The sequence below is a fragment of the Platalea leucorodia genome, assembly GCF_965183815.1.
Source record: "Platalea leucorodia genome assembly, chromosome: 13".
NCBI lineage: Eukaryota > Metazoa > Chordata > Aves > Pelecaniformes > Threskiornithidae > Platalea > Platalea leucorodia.
Window position 1 is genome coordinate 14,792,640 of NC_138835.1, and position 21,329 is coordinate 14,813,968.

Consider the following 21,329-nt stretch of genomic DNA (forward strand, 5'->3'; position numbering starts at 1 on the left):
TCTCGCTGCCGGTGCTGAGAAGCAGCCCTTCAAACCCAGATTGCTGTATCTCTTGCCTGCTCCTTGGCAAAGCACTTGCAGGAAAGCTGGCATAGGCTACACACTTAGGGAAGCCCTTGCGGCAACAAGGGAAGTGCTTTCTTAGACACTTCTGCTGATCCATTTGTGTCTGGCCACCTAACGAAGTTCTGCTGTGCCGTATTTCACACTCTTACTCCTACTAAGAAAAGATTGCAAGATTAAGAAAAACGACAGGATAGAAATACAGAAATCAGGCCAGTTTAGTTCTTCCAAGAAGTAGAGAATAGATTCACAGAGCAGGAAAGAACATCTTCCTTTTGGAAAAAAAAAATAATCCAGGGTAGTTAGAACTAGCAGTTAGGAGGCAGATGGTTAGTAAGTAGTTATAACGCAACTGCTTGGTAAAGGAAAGCGAACAGCCAGCCCCCAAATTGCAGTTCAACACCCATGCACCTACTGGCCCATCTTCCACTGATGCGTTTGTAACTAAGAGATAGTTTCTTAAGCCCTTTGCCAGATTGCTCGTGGGCTGACATGGGACCCCACCTCACAGACCCCACAGCCGTGGTGCCCCTGGTTTCTGTTCTTTGGATCAGCCGGGCACCCAGAGCAAGGGGGGCACAAGAACAAGCGCCCGTGCTCAGCTCAGCCCTCACTGCGCCGCACCTCCCTGCTCCATCCTGCACTCCCTCACCACCGTGAAATCACATCTAGGCACCAGAGCCCAAAGAATTATTTGCAATAAGTGCACATAACCATTTTCTCATTTTTTCAATTCTTCAGGCTCTTCCTAAACTAGTTACAGCAGAAACAGTTGGATCCTTTCCCCCCTTTCTCACCCCACCTGAGTTATCAGCTGTCTCAGTTGCACTGGGCTGTCATTACCAGCCACCAAGTTAACAAACTCCCTTCTTTCTAGCTCACTGCCCTTTCTGCATTTTGTCATTATAAATTAGCTAGCTGCTGACAGAGATCTCCCTGGCAGGCTGCCCTTGTCAGGAATACAGAGGGGCGAGCACGGTGCTGGCAGGAATGCTACTCTCCCACTCCCCCAGCTCTCTCCCACAGGCTCACCAGGAATCACAGATGAAACGGCACCTGAAGACCTTCCTCAGAGCTGTCAGCCGCTCAAGGGGCTTGCACAGGGAGACAGCCCTGCCCGAAACACCCCCCCGGCACATTCATGCTTAGTCTAGTAGTTAATGAGTTAGTATTTACCTGGCCAGCTCCATCAGCCTCACTCCACCAAAAGCTCTTCTTCTAATATTTGCAATCTACCTGCTTACTGCCCGGCTAATTATAAGCTTTGACTTCTGATTAGGAACTCAAGGACACCTTCCTCCCAAGGCCGCTGCGGGCACACAGAGGTACCTGCTCCTCTGCAGCACCGCTGCCGTAACCCCTGGCTGATACCACCCTGCCCTTGCCCCCACCAAGGGCCCGTTCAACGCATGTTCATCCAAGCCCAGGTGTCCTTCTGGGGTCTGATCCCAAGACTACAGAGATCAATAAGATTCTGCAGATGTCGGCTGGCTTTGGATCAGGTTTCTAGAGGTGCAGCGGGAGAGCAACACTGCTCTTTAGTCCAGCCTGCAAATGCCACGCTGTCCTACAGAAACCTGCTTTCCTCAAGTGTATCATCTTTTGTCCTCATGTGGAAGTCAGGGCTTTGTCTTGCCATTACAAAGACCCAAATAACTTCAGTTAGAGGGGAGAAGGAGGAAAGCAGGCAGCATCATGCATTTTTCTTACAAGACGGCCTTTTTAAATGAAAATAACTCATTAAGAACAGAGGCAAGGCTGTAAAGGATTTCACCACCAAATGAGCACAAATACTCTCTTGTTCTTGCCAGTTGCCACCAAACTAACAGCATGAGTTTCTCATTACGGCTCTAGAGGGAAGTCCACTAAGTCAATAACAACTTATACTGCAGCCCAATTCTATAATAAAGTCCCCAATCACAAGAATCATCCTGTAGGCTAAATAAAGGTTCCCTGTGTGCTGGCCTTGCTAAAATGAGCCGCAGCACAGAGCAAGGTTATCAGATGCAGCTCCTCTGTAGTGGAGAAAGTGGAGTTTGCTGTGCTGTTTGAATTGCGGAACAGAACCCAACGTGTTGCAGGGCAGGTTGGGATTAGTAAACACAAGTAATCAGCTGGCTGGAAGCAAACACCGGCTGTCAGAGAAGCTCCCAGAGCAGTTTATCAAGCCGATATTTCCTCCGCAGAAGGGAAGGCTTAAATAGTTACATAAAATTCTTTTTTAGTTGGCCACAGCCAACACCGAGATCATCTCAGGCTGAGCTTTACCATGAGTAATCACTGTTTTGGGCAAGAACTCTCTCAAAGTTTCTGTGGATAATTGAGAGGGGAAATGGAGATTAACTGAGGAATTAGGAAGCTACATTTTCTTATCTGCAAAGGATTTATGCTGTCACTCATGACTTGCTGTAGGCCTGATAAAAAAAACATAGCGCGGTTCCAATTATGACTGCAACTTAGATGTATGACCTGGGAATTTAGGCCAGAGCGCTCCAAAATGAACCTGCGTCCTATAATCACTCCAAGTCTGCTAAGCTACAGCAACACTTAGTAATTCATTGCTTACAGCTCAGGTTTAATTTAGGGCCTGCTTCCCATTTTTATTACTTCTGACCCACCCCTCATTAAGCAGACAGCAATACTTGGCTTATCTAACCTTCAAAGAGCTTCACTTATTAACTCACAACACCCCTGGCCACAAGCCACGAATAACTACCACTGTATTTAAGAAGGAAGAATTAAGACAGGGAAGCCACATCACCTCTGAGGCCACATCCAGAGGAGATGCACCAGCCTCCCCAGCATCCCTCCAGTTTGTTCTCTGTTCGGCAGAGAGAAGAGCCTCTCCCAAAAGGTGCAATGGGAAATATTTTGCCTGGTGTGGCAACAACCCTTGCTGCTGAAGTGCACTAGGTCTTCAGCAGGACCAGGAGGCAAAAAACCATCAAGAACTGGTCAGGTATGGAGGTACAGCAAAGTCCTGGGTCCAAGCCAGCCCAGCCAGGCTGAGTCCCTGCTGCAGCTCTGCCCTGGGCCAGGCTGGCAGAGAGAGCACGCTTGCTGCTGCGGGGGACCCTTCCCCTCCGAGTCACACACCTTCTTCCCGAGGTGTTACCAGATCACAAGAGGATCAGCTGTAATCCAGTTAGCTCATAGCCTTCCTCAGCCACCTCTGCAGCACGGCTGGGAATGACCCCTCAAACCCCATCTCCCCCCAGGACGGCTCTGCTGCCAGGCTTGCTCTCACCCTTAAAAAGCAAATGCACTTTACCTCCTATGAGAGCAGGGCTTATTCCAGCCACCACCTGCACTCACCAGCAAAGGACTCCAGAAATCAGTACTAGCTCCCCATTTTTACCACACAGTAAGCCGTACTCCTCCCCCCCAGCAAGGCAGCCCCCTGCCACCCACCTTAGCCACCCCCTCCCTTAGCTGACAGCTAAGCTCCATCCCCCATGATGCAAAGCCTGGGCACTCACCCATAAAGCTCCTACTCACCTTTGAGAGCCCTCCCACTTCTAAGTAAAAGCAGATGATGAAGATGTTCCAGGTGACCCAAATTGCGGTCCAGATGGCATACTAGAAGGGAATGGGGGGGGAGAGAAAGAAGCAATAAACATTAGGAAGTCACTGGAATTAGTTTATATGTGATGCAGCTGGGGGCAGTTCAATGCCCCGAGTCAGCACTGCGATTGTTTTTTCTTCCTCTGTTTGTTTCCCGTGTGCAGACAGTTCTTGCCCGATTAGAGACACGGGGGCAGAAGTTTGGAGGGAGGGGAAGAGCTGCTGCCATGCCTTTGTCCAGCATCTAGTTCTCCCTGTCTGTTGTGCAGTATCTCGGTGTTACTTTGGTACCAGTAACAGTCCTCTGACATCTTCCAAGTTTGGAGTAACTACAGTAAAAGTGCAGCACACTGAACAACGTGTTCCTAAGCACAGCAACACCTGCTAAAATTGTTTATAACGCTCATGCCTGATTTCCCAAGGGCTTTACTCAGTTCCTCATCACTTGCCGTATCTCACCAGAGCAGAGGTTGCCAAAGGCTTTGAACGGCTCTGAACAAAACGAACATTACTTACCACCACTATGTAGCGAGGTCTGTACTGAATAGTGCCGAACAGGCCAAGGATAACGATGATGATGTGGAGGAAGTTGGCGAGGATGGGGGCCCACTGGTAGCCCAGGAAATCGAACACTTGCCTCTCTAATGCAGCAAGCTGGAAGGGAGGAGGAAAAGGAGAGTTACAGCTTCTGGGTTCGTGATGTTTATCCTCAAGGTTTTGACACGCTCCCTGAGCAAATCACTGCAGCAGCTGAAGATGTTACTCCATTCCCAACGCAATTTACTGCCTATGAACCAGGTCAGTAGGACAGAACATGTGTCTACACGCTCCCCCTTCCACTTTGTATTCATCCCATCTCCTCCGATGGCTAAGCTAACGCAGACCAGTGAGCTCCAGTGCCCGTGTGGGGGCACGTCCTCTGTTCTGTGCACTTTGTGATGGGGAGGTGGTCCTGGCAGAGGGCAGAGGGGAGCAGCGGGACGGTAACATCTTAAATGGCTGCAGCAGGACTTTCAGGAGCTCATTTGTCAGAGCCTTCAGCATCACTCCATCATTCCTGACACCTCTCATGTTTCTGCTCTCCAGCACAGATCCATCAAAGTGAGAGAGAGGAGGAAACTCTCTCCTCACCTTCGCCCCACAGAAATGCTGCCACCCAGCAAAGAAATTCTGCAAACACATCGGTTTTCCAGGAGGACAGACGGTGTTCCTCTCCTGCACTAATAACATGGTTCAAGGCTAGTACTAAGTTCTAGAAATAACACTCCATTACTGTTGAAGTGCTGAGCCTGATTTTGAGATCATATTTGCATAAAGATGTGTTTTTCTCTGTAGCCATCATCTGTGTAGCAGCAACAACTGGTCACCTGGATCTGAACGGCTGTGTTACACATGCAGCTGAAAGAGCACAATAAACATGCAATTGCACGCTAGCTTTTACATCCCCCCAGCCTTTAAATGCTATGTCTATAGGTGAAACAGTGGGTGGAGGGGGCAAAACGGTTCCTGCAGGATTTTCCCCAGTGCCCAGCCCTGTGCAGAGATCTCCTCTTTGCTTGCCTGTGCTAACGCAGTGCAACCAACCTCCCTCCATTGCCCAGCGACTTTGCTAGTGCTGCGGCCCAGCAGGAGATTGCCCTGTCAGGGTAAGATTTCAAAGTCTGTTTAATTATCATAGTAGTATGCTGGGATTGCATTATTGCATTTCTTATTTATTTTCACTTAAATAAATAATTACAATTTATCATTGATAGTTAATTTAACTACTAATCAGACATTAACCATGGATGATCCTCGTCCACTGTGTGTATTCAGCTATGTGACATCTTTTCTTGGCTTGGCTTTTAAATGGCAGCTGGGGACCAAGCACTGGAGCGTCTGTAACGGCTTAAAGCATTTAAGGATGTGAGTGGTTGCAGGTCCCAGTCAAGCCGCACGATGCGGGAAGCCACATCTATCAAATGACCATGTTCCCTCCTTCTTCCCGCATCAGTGGGGAAATCACCTTCACACCTCTCTTGGGCTAGGAAGGTATTGCAACTCACAACACCACCTTGGAAGTTCAACAAACCCCTGTATTTCAAAGAAATCTGTAGCAGCCCTGGCTAAGGGAGATCAGGCAGCGTGGTGATAAGCAGGTTTCCCTCTCTGCCATCTCTCTTCACTGGCAAAGGGGCACAGAGAGAGTGGGGAGGGAACAGAGGCAGTCTCCAAAACTGTCTCTCCTGCAAAATAATCGGTCTTCCCTTCGAAGCAACGCACACTGCCCCATTCCGATCAGCGCGAACCGCCTGGAAGACGCCATGAGATGTGCTGCACGGCCACGCGCGGGGCTCCGGGGCTGGAACAGGGCAAATGCTGCTCATTTCACCGTTCAGCCTGCTCTCCCCCCGAGCACAGCAGATTTTCTGTATCTCATCAGAAACAGCAGTAATAGGTTAAACGCTTAATCTTTTAGGAGGGGATTAACGCACGTACCTTAACGATATTGGGAAACTTTGAATCCTGACTGGTTGGCAATGGGTCACTTGACTGTGACTGCTTCATCCAATCAGGCATTTAATTGGCTTTGTGCGTTAGGTTAACGCGGGAGTATGCGCCGCACAGCGCATCGGTTAGCCAGGGGCCACAAAGCGGGGTGTTCCGCAGAGATAACGCCCTGCTCAGCTTCGCCTCGTGCCTTCGGGCCCTGGAAAGGGGATAAAGACAGATCCTTCCCACCCACGCCTTCTGCCATGAGTTTTCCCACTCTAGAATCAGGGCATCCACATCTGGAAAGGTGTTTTCTTCTCACAAATGACCATTTGCCATTAGGGCTGTATAAAAGGGGAAAGCTTGTCCTTCCACACCTTCGTGATGTTTCCTGCTTGTTTGGACCAGGGAAAACATTGGTCTGTGCAGTGAGAGGTACCCAGCCCTCCTGGAGACGGACCTGCCGATCTGCCCTGACTTCGGATTGGGGCACAGCTCCTAGAGAGGCCTCCGGTCCTGGCCACTCTGGATTTTTCCCCATGATCCTAGAAGTTAGCTTCGTGTCATACTTCCCTCTTCCTCACTGGGATTGCCCTTGTCTCCAGGTTGTTTCTGTCCTGATTTACATTCCCTTGCCACTTTCCTTGCATTTTTTTATGTTTTTGTGTCCCTGCGAGCTGCGGGCGTGACGCAGCTGGTACAGAGATCGGCTGTGCCTGCCTGCTGGTTCAGCGAAGGGGAGCGGGAGCCGGGTCGGTACGCTTCTGCGTGACGTGCGAGCTCAGGCAAGCTGTTTCCTCACTTATAAAAAATAACAGCAATTTTCTGTAAGATGTGTGTTGATGACAAGCACAAATGCTACTGTTGAAACTCTAACACTGTGTTACAGACACACAGGTAGTGAGCCTGTGCTGCAATCCAGCATCAGAAATGCAGCCTGGAGTTACCCTGGACTTGTCCCTGTTCCCCCAGGAACCCAGCATAATTAAGAAAATATTTGCTAAAAACAAATAGATAAACAGCCATTTCACTCATTACACTACAGGTCTGTGTGCAAAGCTTACCCATTAAACGCTGCTGAGATTTGCAGGTAAACAGGGCTGATGTTTGTGCTAAGCTGGCCTTGATGTGCGGTTGGGATGTAACGAATGTCGTGGTACCCTTCAGTCCTGCCTTTCAGTCTGGCTCAGAAATGGCAGCGTGCCTACGGGTGCCGATGTATCTGCTCCCTCCTACCGAACCTCTCTTGATCCCGCTGGCTGAGCAGGGGCAATGCCATCTTTCTCTGCTGCTGCCAAGTTTCTGCAGAGTAATATCCTTGCTGTAGCGTCCTTTACGATGATTCACACCATTCTATCGAGAAAGCCTATTATATTCTAGAGATATTGGTTGTAAAGAGAAATTTCACACATTGTGGCACAGGTTTCAACCCATTCAAAGCTGACAGGACCTTTTCATCACGGAGGACGGATTTTTCTTCTTTATGACTATTCTTATTAAAAATAGGATTCCTTCTGCTCCTTTTGCGTCTCTAGCCCATAGAACATTTTTACCTTTCATTCTTTAAATTAAATGATTTGTTGCGGTACTAAAATCAGCATAGTTGTGGCAGACTTTTCTCTCCTGAAATAAACCACATTTCTGCTGATCTGAGTGAAACTGGCATCGCAAATAACCATGTGAAGCAACTGTCAGCCAGGCAAACAAAACAAGCCAAAGCTCTCTGTTGGGCTATCGTTCATTTATACAGCCGGGAAAGATAAGGAAGGCAGAGAAGATGTTCTGCAGTTTACCGAGAGCCCTATCCCCTGGCTCACACAGCGTGAGCGCAGAGAGGCTCCGCGAGCCAGCACCACGGGCCATGCTCAAGGGCTTTCCACCATTAAAACTTCACCAGAGAGGGAAGCTGTACCGGAGCTGGAGGGGAGCGCTGCCTGAGGGAGCCCGCGGCAGCACAGGAAAATGGTCTTAGAAAACATCTCAAAATGTGGAATAGTTTCTTGTTGGGGGGTTCAAACCGTTCCAGTTGCGTTTCCCGTGGCTCCGGCAGGACAGCGTCACTGGCAGATGTCGATGCCAGCAGGACACTCCGAGCCGATTCAACACGGGCTGGGGGGGTGCTTGTTTAAATTCCGGTCCCTCAAATCTTTTCCATCCCCTCATCTTTGTCTTCTGTTGCTCCAGTCATGCTGATAAGCTGGAGGGTTCAACCTGTTCCCCTGGTGCCTCCATGCCAAGGACGAAGGGGTGCTGATGAACCACTTCTTTAACTCCCTGTCCTTTGTAGCCTACTATCAAGGCCATGTTATCAGCTGGATTTGCTCTTCTAAGTTTATTAAGCTTTTAAAGCCTTTAATCTTATTTGGTTTGGCTCTATTTGGTTTGGTCTTTCACCGCATTTCTGAAATCAGTTGGGACACAAAATAACAAATATCACTTTCCAGATGTTGACATGACTCGTACAGATGCAGGCAAGGTGCTCAGAAAGACCACTGCCAGGTACGGACACACAGAGAGGATGCCCTGCCTACACACACACACATGTCCATACGTATCCGTTCCTGCAAGCAAGCCTGCTTTTACACTTTCCAAGTTCAGCTTTAATAAGAGATTTCTTTTTAAAATCAAATGTTGGAAATGAATTTACAAGCATGCAATAAATGGAGCAAATGGGAAAGGCTGATCCTACTGCTATGGGCCAGCCAGCAATTAAGGGAGATACTCCTGCAAAAAAGAAGAAAAAATGTTTTGCCCAGCAACCTAGACAATTTGCCACTTGGCCTATAAAAGAGCAACTTGAAAACTCTTTTGCTGCTCCTCGTCTTTCACTGCCCTAAGGACACACAGCCTCACAGACTGCTCCAGCTCCTGCCCTGCCCTTGCTCAGTGCTGTACGCAGCCACCCAGGGCCCCTGCGGGCGTATCCACAGCTTCAACCCAGCCAACATTTGCGATGTAAACCCCTCTGTTTGCTTTCTCCCTAGCCTGAACGGAGAAAGAGCCTCACTGCAGCCCTGGGTCCCCGCCGCGCTCCTGCGATGCTCAGGGCTGCCTGGCTGCCTCCCGCGGCCTTGATTCAGCATTTGATTCCCTGCCAACTGGCTCTGCTTTTTAAGAAGATGCTCTTTGTTTGTCTACTGTGCAAACACCATCGGAGCGGCCAAGACTTTCACTGAAAAAGGTCACGGGTCTTTTCTTGAGGAAAAACTTGCGCTGATTTCCTGAGGTATTTTGGCTATGCAGTGGCTGACGGCCTGAGTTCAGGGCAAAGTCACAGTACTGCTATCCCTATGAGACATCATATAAGGATGAAAATTTAAGTCCAGCTAGCTGAAACAGCAGGAAGAAATTAAAAAGTCTCAAATGTATAACTTAAAATATATCTCTTTAGGTTTTGAACACAAATATCTTTATTTTTGTTTCCTTCAAGCAGTTTAAGTTTGGCAACACTAAACACCTGTCTGCTCTGTTTATTATTATTATTATTGTATTGGTATTATTGTTATTATTATGATATATCATTATACATAGTCTTTCTATACAATTGGTTTGTGTTTGTAAATGGTGAAACAATGCTAGATCTAAAGAATCTTAAAGCCAAGCTGCAGTGTGGTGAAACTATCAGCAGTGAGCAGAAAATTCCCCTCTGTGTGCCAGTGCTTATTCAAGGCGGAGAAGATTTTGTGGGCAGAAAAATTATTAAACAGTAAGCCTGCTTTTACCACAGTGGGTGCATTTCTAAATAAATATTAATGGTTGTAATAGCTGTTTAATTAAGTTTAACTGAAAAAGCAGTTCACTGAGCCACTACTTCACATCTCCCTAATCAAGGGGCTCGTTCTGCTAGGTGCCGCGTCCTTGTCTCTCCTAAAGTCAGCCTCTCACGTGCTAATACATGCTGCATTCGTGAAATCTCATTTTTCTTCAGTAAGTGTTGTCAAGGAAACCTTCCTCGGGGCCTTGTGATCCACAGCTCCGTTCCCAGCATCCCTCGTTGAACTACAGAGGTCAAGAGACTAATTGCACAGGAGGTCTCTGTTTGTCACGTTGTCTCTCAGACATCTTTGGTCGCTCTGGCCACTGGATACAATAAACCTCATTCTCTGCTCGGTTTGGTCCGTTTTCTCCCCAGAAGCTGCTGAAACCCCCTCTATTCACACAGATATTAGAGAGGCCTCCAATAGCAAACCTTAAATCTTTAAATCGTTTCTGTTTCGGAAGCAAAGCCCGGTCACTGCGGTGGCCTGGAAGACCAATGCCTGCCAAAGATCCCCGCAAGGCAGCTGGAGAGGTCCCCATCGCTGGCGTGAGCCCCGCACCAGGTCGCTGCCCTGCAGCAGGGACTGCCCGCTCCTGGGCTGTTAGACTCCAGCAAACACAGCTTTCTGACTGCACCATGCCGGAGCTGAGGATCAGGACCTCTCCCACCCCAGTACCATCCTGCGCGGAGGCTGGGCAGACTCAGCCCCTCGGTGTGGTTCAGCACAACTTCCCTGCCAAAGGCCGGAGCATCCTGCTGTTAAACAGCCCGGCGCTGAGTCCTCACCTCCTCCTTCCCCCTGGTCTGGCACCTTTGTGCTCAGGATTCTCCCCTCCCGGCGTCATTTTGTGTGTTAGCAACGATGCTCTCAGGAGTGCCACTGCTTTGACCTTGATCCCTACGCTTTCTGCTGCCAATGCCTTTCAGAAACATCCTAGCTGCAAAGATAAGTCATTATGCAGTCCCACACGCCCGAATGCTGCTTAGCATTCCAGAAAAGGCACAATCCTTGCTAAACATAAGGGATGAGACTGGCACTGAAGCGGTGCAGAAGCCCGCTTGTTTGTGTCTGGAGTTGAGGCTCCAGCTTCAGAAGGACTGAGGTTTCCTCCTACCTCACGTATAGCCACCAGCCTTGCTCGGCTGAAAACATGGGCTACGCACAAGCATTCACGCACACAAACCTCTTAAACCTTTTTTCCCCAAGTGTTGGGTTGGGCCGCGTAGTGGGCAAGACAGCAGGGGTATGTGCAGGGAGGGAGAAGGCGCGGGGCTGTAAGGTGGTAGCTGGCAGTACTTTATCTAGCAAGACCAGGCAGTCCACGGTCCCCCCCAAACGGCACATCCCCAGGTGCAGTGCGAGCGTGGCACCCCCTCCTGCTCCGCCGCCCCCCGAGCGTGGTGAGCAGCAGTGCAGTGAATGAGCTGGCTCTTGCACATAACGTTGCGGAGGAACAACTTTCTGAATGGTGCTCAGAATACAGCTCCCAGGAAAAAGACTGCTTCCTAGGAGGAACGTTTCAGTAAAATTATTGCCCTTATTGCCTAAACTTCTCCCAAATCGGGGTCAGTTACATCCCCGGTGAGGCTTGTGCTCGGTACGGCCCACGCAGCCTCTGGCCCCGTTGGTTTTCCTGGACCACGTCTCGCCTCGGGGCTCAGTCAGCCCTCGGGGATGCGGAGAGGTGTCTGTGCGGCAGCATCAGACACCCGAGCTGCTCTGTTCCCTTCGCTCCTGCTTGCGTCTCCTGATAGCATCTAAGTGCTGCGTGCTGCTGTGATTGCTGATTGCCAAGATTAGCAATCAGGCTAAATTAATAGGCAGGTGCCTTTGTGATCCAGGCAAAAAAGCACTCTGGCAAGAATGACAAACTTGGTTTATTTGTAACCTACGTCAACACTCAAACCTAAGTTTCCCAAACATAATTAAATTAATCTGTTGTGCCCACAATGCTCCCCCCCGCCCCGAGCTTTTTCCTCCTCCCTCAGTTTCATAGCTCAGCTTTGGCTCTCCAGCTTTGCAGCAGAGAGAGGGGGCACTGGAACGAAGGGGACGTGACTGTATTTGCAACAGACATAAAAAATAATGAGTTTCTTCAACAAGTGCCTGACATTTTTATCAGCCAGGTGCTCCGTAAGGCACAGCCTTATCCCAGGCTCAGGCTCCACACCTGTGGCAGTCCTGGCTTTCCCTCGCCTCCTGGAGGCCTTGCAGTCTATCTTTGCCCGCCCCGTACTGACGAACCTGGGCAAGCATCCCTGCTGCTCCCCACAAACAGCATCCTGGCGTGGCAGACAGCTTTAGCACTGGGGGGGACGCCTTCTCCCACCGGTAGCACAAATTTCCCTGTTGAGTGAAGTATGTTAAAGATGTGCCATTAACTCACCAGCCATTTCCCTCGGGAGATCTGCTGCCATTTATGAAGCCATCTAAACACTATAAATGCTGTGAGGCAGAGCAGTGTTGGAGATCAGCAGGAATTTAATTTTCTAATAGCGAGATTTATTTCCTACCAACAGGGCATTACATTCTGCAATCCCTGCCTCAGCCAGGAAGGCTAGCCGAAGTTTGGGCTCGTTCACATGACAGGGATGCAGGAAAAAAGTGAAAATACTTAAAAATTAGCTAAGGGGTTGTTTGGTATGGGGCATATACCCTATATTCTCTGGAGCTGCTATCTTAAGCATTGTCTGCTTAGCTAAAAGAGCCAGCTCTGCTGCTGGAGGGAGAGAGCAAACACATCGACAGTCCTGGAGGTATTTAAAAGCTGGGGAGATGTGGTTCTTGGGGACATGGTTTAGTGGTGGACTTGGCAGCGCTGGGTTAACGGTTGGACTCTATGATCTTAAGGGTCTTTTCCAACCTTAACGATTCTACGATTCTATGATTCTATGACTTGCACAGAAGGTGCAAGGCTGTCCTGAAGCACTGTTTGGGCCAGGACTGCCCAGCCTGTCTCCTAATGATGCAGCTCTCTGGAGCCTTCTGGATGTGGGAGCAGCAGTTTGGGAACAGCTCGGAGATCCCCACGAGCTCTCGAGTGCACTAGAAAGACTTAAAATCATTCAGGGGTTGGACCAAAACTCACAGGGTGTATAAAGCCCCTGAGATACCAGCTGGGCTCACCCAGTTCAGACAAAATTATGGCTATCTTTGCTATTTTATAGGCACTTATTGCAAACTGAAATTTTATTTTGCCTCTGGTTACCCCAAAGTTGAATTATGACCTTAAATATACTACTGGCAGTCTCCCAAAGGAGGAAGAAACTCTTGCTTCAGGCTTGAAAAGCCAAGCTCAGCTTTTCCTCTGTCCTGTCCACACACAGCCCAAGAAAGACTCGCCGTGTCCGAGAGACGCTGAGAACATCCCCTGCCTTTAGCTTTATGAACACAAGTGACCCCGGCGAGTCTCAGCCGTGCTGGCACCTGCAGCACGTCCTCCTCAGGAAGGGGCAGCTGTAGCCTGAGCTACAGAAATGCCTCTCTGAAGGCAAAACACCTACAGAAAGCCATCGGAAGCTGTTTTTCTTGACCAGGGGAATATGAGGATGAGAGGTTCTTGGTGTCCATGTAGCGTGGGCAGCAAAGCCCCCCTTTTTGCGTAGCTCTGTGGGTCAGAGTGCTCCTGAACTCAGCAGGATGCTCCCCAGCACCTGTGGACAAATGGTCCCTGCATCACTGATCTTTTTTGGAAACCCCCCAGGGCCTTGCTAGATAAAGCTCCCCTCTCTCCTCTTTGCTTGACGGTCCCTCTCCCTCTGCTCCGCACCTTCCACCCGCCCCGTCCTGCTCCGGCCGGCTCAGCGGCCGCTCTCCCCCAGCTCCACGCTGCACATCGCACTGGGAGCTCTGGCAGCTGATCCCCTTAATTAGGTCATGAATAGATCACGCGTAAAACACTTGCACCAGCCAGATCCTCTGAAGGAAAAACATGCAAGCTCTGCAACCGGGGTAAAAGCTCGAGAGAGGAAGGATGCCAAAGCTGAAATAACTCTTCAAAACTTTGTCCGTAGGAACCTTGTTTCAGTTTCTGCTCCACAGCTGGGTCCCTGCTCCCTGACACTGTAGCTAAGTGCTAGTGTTGCTTTAATTTCCTCTTGCTCCCGCTGCAATGCCAGATTGCTTGGATATTCGTAAACAGAAGGAGTTTAATGAAAATTATAATTAGAGCCCTGCGGTGCTCTTGCAGGTCGCTTTTACACTGGGCTGCCTATTTACATTACAAATCAGGCTGGTGTCACTGCGGAGTCTACAGCGAGAGAAGAGAATTCATTAAAAGGGAAGCGCAGGGTGGGTGAGAAATAGGGGAGAAATAAAATGATATTGTTATTATTAATAATCTAGGAAATTGGGATCTGCCATGGTCTTGCTGCAACTTTGCTCCTAGAAGGAAAGCCAATTTGTGATCATCCTGCGGCGGGAGGGGAGAGAGCACAGCCACCCAGAAACTTCCACTGGCAATTACTGAACAAACGGACCCTTTTTCATAGAGCAAGACTTGCTCTCCCCCACCAGGACACAGAGAAGTGCTCTTAGCACTTCTGCTTCCTAATACCTCGCTGTGAAGTTGGGGGGTCAGGGAGAGACATGTGAAGCCGAAGGGATGCGTTCCCCATGATTTTACAGCTTTCCCTTCCCGCCTGCCAGCAGCTCCATATGATGCTTTTTGCCCCTCTGTAACGCCAGGAGCAGCAGCTCCTTGAGGAAGACAGAAGCCCTCATTCAGTGAAGCGCTGGAGCATCTGCTGACTGGAGGCACAGCGTCCGCCCAGCTGCCGTCGTGTGCTGAAGGGCTCTCTAAAATCTGGGCCTGACGGAGCAGGAGAGAAGATTCCATGGGAACAGCACGGAGGCATCGGGGCGTCGATGCACCGGCACCCAGCCCGGCTCCCGCACCGGGCAGCACAAACTGGTGTTACCCCAAATACAGATCAATCACCTGGCTTTGATTCTGCTCCGGCTGCCTCCACCAAAGCCCTCCAGCACGGTTGTTAACTGTCAGCTTTCCTATCTATGCAGTGGAATTAGAAATAACACCTTCATTTTACACAGAGGATAGCTGGAGACTTAGGTTGTATTTGTTAAAAGCTTCTTTAATATTTCATACTAATCATCCTGCATCAGCAGAAACCGCACCATCATTGCAATAGTGTTTTTATTGGATGCCCGCCTGCCCATAAAGAGAGGTGGCATTTTAGGTTGGGGACCTCCCCGTGATGATCACAGCACCAGCCCCCTCACCTTTCCCATCAGTCACGTCCTCAAACCAGAGGTAAACTCCCCCCGCTCCCGTGCCTGCATCCCCCCAAATTCAGCCCCGTTGATGCTCCAACTAAATCCCAGCAATGCCCAGTAAAGGATGCCCAGTCAGTCTATCTGCCAGGCTCCCCACTGCTGCTCATCTCAGCTATTAATCTTACCTCGCCCTCCGCGGCCGGAGGACGTAACTTTAGTCTAATAAACAGCTGGGAAGTCAGGACAGAGCAGATGAGCTAATACTGCAGAAGTGATTGGGTTTATATATCAAAACCGACCCAGGAGACTTTCCCCTCTGCACGTCATGGCAATATGCAGAAAGTTTTCAGGCAAATTAGAAGCTGGAGGTATTTTAGGAGCTTGGCTGCAAATGGGCCAAGCGATTTGCTTGCATTTCATGCACGCTATCGTCAGGATAAAATGACCCATACTGCGACAGCTGAGTTTTAACCATCACTAGTAACACTCTGTTGCTTGTGCTTTGCCAAAAAACAGCCTAACACAAAAATGTGCTTATTTCAGTTAAAAAAAAAGGACAAAAGAAAAATTTCCCTCGAAAAACTATAGCTGAAAAAACATGTAGCCATTTTTTCAGCTGAAAAACAACTGTCAGTGAAGAAATACTGACCAACTCTCCCCTAATGAATGTACTAGCAAACTTCCAGGCCTGTCATCAAAGCATGAAATGAGAAAGAACTGGGAAGAAAAGAGTATTTTGGACATGAAAAACATTTAGCGGTGCAGCTTCTGGTTCCAGTAAAATGCTTTTGACAGGAAGGGTTTTAAATTGGAACAAACAAGAAAACAACTATTTTGTCACAAACAGGGACTGTCAGAGGCTTTTGGGGTATTGCAGGGATTTTCCAATAACCACAATCCCCACAAACAACTTCCCTTCTAGAAAGTGGCTAGAAAATGAATCAATCACTATTGACTTTCATCTTCCGATTGCTTCACTGGAAGAAAACCAGTCGTACTTAAACAATTGATTAATTACCTTAGTAATTACAGGTAACAAATCTACCTTCCCTTGCCTCCCTCAAGACATGTAAACTAGGAATATTTCAGTTTTCCAGCCACTTTAGGAGGCGAAGCCAATTTTGTGCGACACAAGATGACTTCAGGCGTCGCCGGGACCTCGCTCGGAGACGAGGAAGGGTGACCACCTCTTGGGTTCCTTCCTCGGCCGTGGGCTCCCCAGGAGCGTCACAGGCTGGGAAGTGGAGATCCAGCTTGCTTTTTCTTAGGTCAATAAAAGCAAGAAACTGAACTGCTCAAACAGATTAAGCAAGTAAATACCTAAGGATGGAGACGGCGGAAAGTTTAGACACAGATTTGAGGCTGAAGTTCAGCCTCTCTCTTTCACGGCTTGAGGAAGCAGCTTGGGAAGCGCAGCCTGCTCTGGGTAGTCATTAAAGTGAAGAGCGCATCTCTGCTACAAGATTGAGTGTGGAGGTGCGTGCCTCAGGCTGGAGAGTCGGGGTTCAAAGCGGGAGAGTGAGCCGTGGTGGAAGGCACTAAGCCCGTGTTTTTCTCATGCTCGCCATTCCCTGCACCGCTGTGTTTTCCTGCTATACTTGAGGGGAGTTCAACGAAACAAAAGATTCTCATCGGGGATTTATTAGCAATACAGTATCATGCTAAAAAAAAAAAAAAAAAGCTAAGGTTTAAGAAGTTCTCCCACTTGCATTCATGGCATTGACCGTATCACTTTTTGTGCAGCATCCCCTTTGTTTTTGCTCTTCAGTCCAAGCAGACGATGAAATGAGAGCCGTGATGTTCACTTTGATGGAGGCGAGCTGCTGGCTTTCCAACAGTGTAAATAAGGATTCAGTGCCTTTTAAAAAGCATTACTTTTAAAGGAAAGCCCTTTTGAGCGAGGGCTAGAATGGGATTATTTTCCACATGACCAAGCGTCAAAAGGAAAGCGGCAGCCCAGTCCGTGCTCTTATCGCCCTCCCCGAGTCACCCATTGGACAGATTTGTCACAAGGTGAAACAGGAGCAAGTCCTCAATTTATTATCGTTTTCTACTTGTCCTCCTTAATGCAGTTCCTGCCAGGATGAGTTTGCTGTGGGAAAGTGGAATGAAACCAGGCCTTTCAGTTTGCTGCTAAATGGGGCTGGAGGGAGGCTTTCGGGGGGAGGGAAAACCTCCCTCATTATGAAGGGAAAATGTGCAACGCAGAGTTTTCATTGGATGCTGCCCAGCCTCCCAATTAGGATGGCTGAGACAAACAGTGGCGTTATTATATTTAACTGTTTATCCAGTGTCACTCAGCCATTGTTTATTTTATGAGCATAATTTATCTCTTCTGTTGTGCTACCCAATTTGTTTGCATTTTCAGTCCAGTTGAGTGTCTCTCTTTTGTTGTATACATCTTTTGGCCTCCCACCAACCGACTCTCCAATTAAGTTTCCAAGAGTGTGGCACAATGGCCAGGCTCCTCCTGCGCTTCATTTTTCGCATGACGTTTGCGTCCCCTTCATTTCTCCGCTGCCCCTACCCCTCCCCTGCTGACTCGCAGCTCCTCAATGGCTCATGGTTTATTCAACAGCAAAGCTGAATTTCTCTTTTCCTTCTTTTTTTCCCCTTCCTCCCCTCTTTTAAAATAGAGGCTGGTCAATAGATGCCACTTTGGCAGCTCTGGAGAGCAAAGTTCATTTGCAGCAAATCTTTAGCGGTTCTGCCTCTGCAGTGCAAGAGTTTGGTGACCTTGCAGGGACTGAACCCCGAACCGCGGGCAGCTCAGATGTGGGGCACCCATGAACTCTTGTGTCTCCTCCGGCCATGAAAGGGGACAGAGACTTGCCCCCTATTAGCATGTGTTACCAAAGCTTCGTCCGCACATGGCCCTGCCTCCTTGCTTGCTCCCCTTGGAGGTGCGAGACGGTTCCTCATCCTTGGAACGACGGCATCTTTGGCTTGTCCCTACTCCAAACTTTCTGACCATATTTTTCAAGTCTTTTCATCTTCTTGCTTGCAGCTCTGTCTGTAAGGATTAGCTAAAATAGAAAAGTGCCAATCCACATTATGGAAATTCAAATCCTTGCTGCTACATTAAGTAATTTCAAGGAAGTTTAATCTGGCAAGGCTCCGAGGTGAACTCCAGAACAGCGATAACAATATCTGTGCATCGCCTCTTCCACCAGCATGACAACGCTGCAGCGGTAAGAAGCAGCTTTGTCCTCCTTATCATAGCAGGCTGCGGACTGCCGCTGTTTCTGATGGGGTCTAGCAAAATCCCGCTGAGCTCTCAGCCCTGGGTTACAGGTGAACGAGGCCTTTACTGCTGCATTCCCACGGAGTCTGCCAGGACTGGGTTTCCAGGATTGCTCCTAGAAAATCTGTACAGTGCCTCACCACCGAACACTGGAGCTCCAGCTGAAACGCCCTTTGTTTGCAGGTCAGTGTCCAAAATGGGGAGTGAGGAACTTCACATGGCCATGGCAGCCACCGCGAGGGAAAAACTTGGCAGCCACGAAACCTGGGTTACATCCCATGCAAGGAAAGCATCCTTTGGCTAAGCGATCTGCAAAGGAGTTTACTGCCCCTCTACCTCCTGTCACTATGAGCTGCTTCAGAAATTCATCGCACTTTAAGTGATTCACTCAAGTATCCATTCAGTCCCAGTTCATAGATTGCAGAGCCTTTATTACAGAGCCATATATTTAGCACTGGAATAGTTCTCAGCAGTTGTAACAGCCCTGTCATCTAAGGAATAAAACAAAGAGCCATTATTCATCAGAAAGGAGACACAGTCTGAAGCCATGGCAGAGTTTTTATATCACCCTATCTATTCTTTCAGGCTGTCACACAACTCAGTTTTAAGCTGCTTCAGTGGCAGCCCTGGAAGCCTGCACGCTTCTGTAGCTTCTCATAGCTAACGTCCCAGCTAATGTTGTTTTAAACTGGCAGCAGGACTGATCCTGAGCACACTGCGTCTGGCCAGTGACTTAAGAGCAGGAAGGTTAACCTCGTCAGAAAAGCTTGAGGTAGACGTCAGTCTCTGGCTAGGTCAGGAATAAAAGCCGGCAGGGTTATTTAAAGACACGAGGAAGCACGGCTACAGGGAGCAACGGATGAACGTGCACTTTGGGCACTGATTATATCCAGAAGATCTGGGTTTGGGCTCTGGTCTGATGGCAGAGCTTTGCGTAGGACCCAAGAACACACCGAGGCGTGCATGCCAGCGGTCCCGACCTCACACTGGTGTGGATCCTGCAGCCCTCCCGTACGTGCCGTGGTTTGCTTGGTGGGTGTATGTCCAGCACAGACCTGGAGGAACCAGCCTGGTTCTGTGGATCTAGACACCTGGGGGTTAGTACCTTGAGATGTACTCAGCATGAACCACCCTCCACCCTGCCTAGCATCTGCCTGACTTCCTCTGCGTCCCTGGGAAAAGCAGGTCAGATTTGGGGCCAGCAGACCTCTTCTAACATGCGCTTCTGTGGTGCAAATGAGCCCATTAAATGCAAACGAAGCAGCACCATTCACAGAACCAACCACCACCAGGTCTCCTCGGGCTTCTGAGAGCATTTGAGAATCTGCCTGTGTCAGCACAAAGGCAGGATAAAGAGCCCGCAGAGCAGATACCTCGGAGAAGGTGCCGTGCAGGGGCCCTCGCCAGCTGTTTGCACAGCGACGCAGACCCATCCTTCCCTTGAATGTCTCCTCTCAGAATAACGAGATGGGAAACTTGAAGACCCAGAATCCTAAAAAGCGGCAGACATTTGAAAAAGAATTGCCCTTTCCCAGCTTTGTAATTTGTTTTAAGGCTGGCAATCACATCTCCAAACCCCCACGCTCACTTTTCTCCACATGCTCAGCAAGCAAAGGGCACATCGCAGGCTGTGAACTCCCGTTATGCTTCTCCCAACACCCCGCTCTCCTCCCTGCCGAACAGCCAGCAATCTCCCAGGCTAATTAGCCAAACTGTATTCTGCACATATTTAGCATTTCTGAGTAATTAGGATAATCAGATTTCTCCCCTAATTCTGTACATATACAATATAAGCAGGTGTATTGCCTTTCCCACAATGATATCACAAGAAGTGCGTTGTCTGCCGGAGCGAGGGATGCCAGCCGCCTGTCAGAGCCCATTCTCATCTCACACATGGAAATCTGCTGCTAACGGATTACCAGTAGCCATGGGAAATGAGGAACTGGGTTTGATTTGGCTAAGTAGCCAGTCGTTCAGATATTCATGCAAGCTATCTACATGCACAGAGTCTTCAAATCTGGCCAGAGACTTGGCTGTTCTCATCATCGTCCTCCAGGGAAGAGCTGCAGGAGAAGCTCTTCTGCGCTGCAGCTGGACAGGAGGTGTTTGGCCCAGAACCTGAAAGGTGTTTTGGGTTCTGGGGAAGTGCAATAGTCCACCCAAGTCTGAGGACTCAGGTCTTGGTCATCCTCCACAAAGTTAATCAGCCTATGGACCTAGACCTTGTCTCTGTGGACTTGTTAGCTGGTAAACACATACATGCAGTCTCTGCTGCTTTCAAGGCCTCTAAATGAAGGTCAAAGCCAGTCAGACCAGGCCAGCTCTGTCTTGTCCTGGTTAGGGAGGGTCTTTGGTTCAGGAGGAGTTTTCCTCCAGTCAGCTTCACTCAATAATTCCTTCTCAGGGAAGCAGAAAAGCTTTTTTAAGTGCCCATGACTACATCCTGGTTCTTGGAGCATTTGGATGTGGTGCTTCTACTAAAGTGGGACTATTTCCCTCTTGGTAGAGTATCAAGGGTCCAGCATCTCTGAAAGGAGGAAAGGACGCTCCCAAGCCTCATAGCCTGGAGTTAGGCACTCCTGAGTATCTGGAACACAGCAGTAATATTAAGGAAAGATCCTGCCGCATACCCTCCACAAAAAGACCATCTATCTGCTGAGCTTCATGTAGGGGAAAAGTTTGCTTGTAGACCTCAGAGTACAACCCCATATACTCCCAACACAAAGAAACCATTCTAATGTGCAGGGCAATGGTCTTATTGTAGTACTGTAGAAATAACGTCCAAACCTCCTAAATATGAACAAATCTGAGTAAGGCCAGGATTTAGATTCCTCCTGATCTCCAGGTCGGTTAACCGTCCCGGTACTGAGGTTGAGCTCTGGTTACTACAGAGGTAATTTTCAGGTAGAGCTGAAGATAGACAGTGACAAACTGTTAATTGTGGTGAGGCTGTTTATCTGTGATGGATGAACACACCATACAGAGCACTC

At 49.0% G+C, this 21,329-nt stretch overlaps 1 protein-coding gene across 1 annotated transcript in view; it reads right to left on the bottom strand.

Annotated features, from left to right (window-relative positions):
• The window catches only part of NKAIN4 (sodium/potassium transporting ATPase interacting 4), a 51,104-nt gene that overhangs the window by 21,293 nt on the left and 8,482 nt on the right, over nucleotides 1-21,329 (bottom strand). The window contains exons 2-3 of the mRNA XM_082325937.1: nucleotides 4,144-4,281; nucleotides 3,562-3,642 (exon numbers count right to left, since the gene is read on the bottom strand). Coding sequence (XP_082182063.1) covers nucleotides 3,562-3,642; nucleotides 4,144-4,281 — 219 coding nt within the window. The remainder of the gene's footprint in view (nucleotides 1-3,561; nucleotides 3,643-4,143; nucleotides 4,282-21,329) is intronic.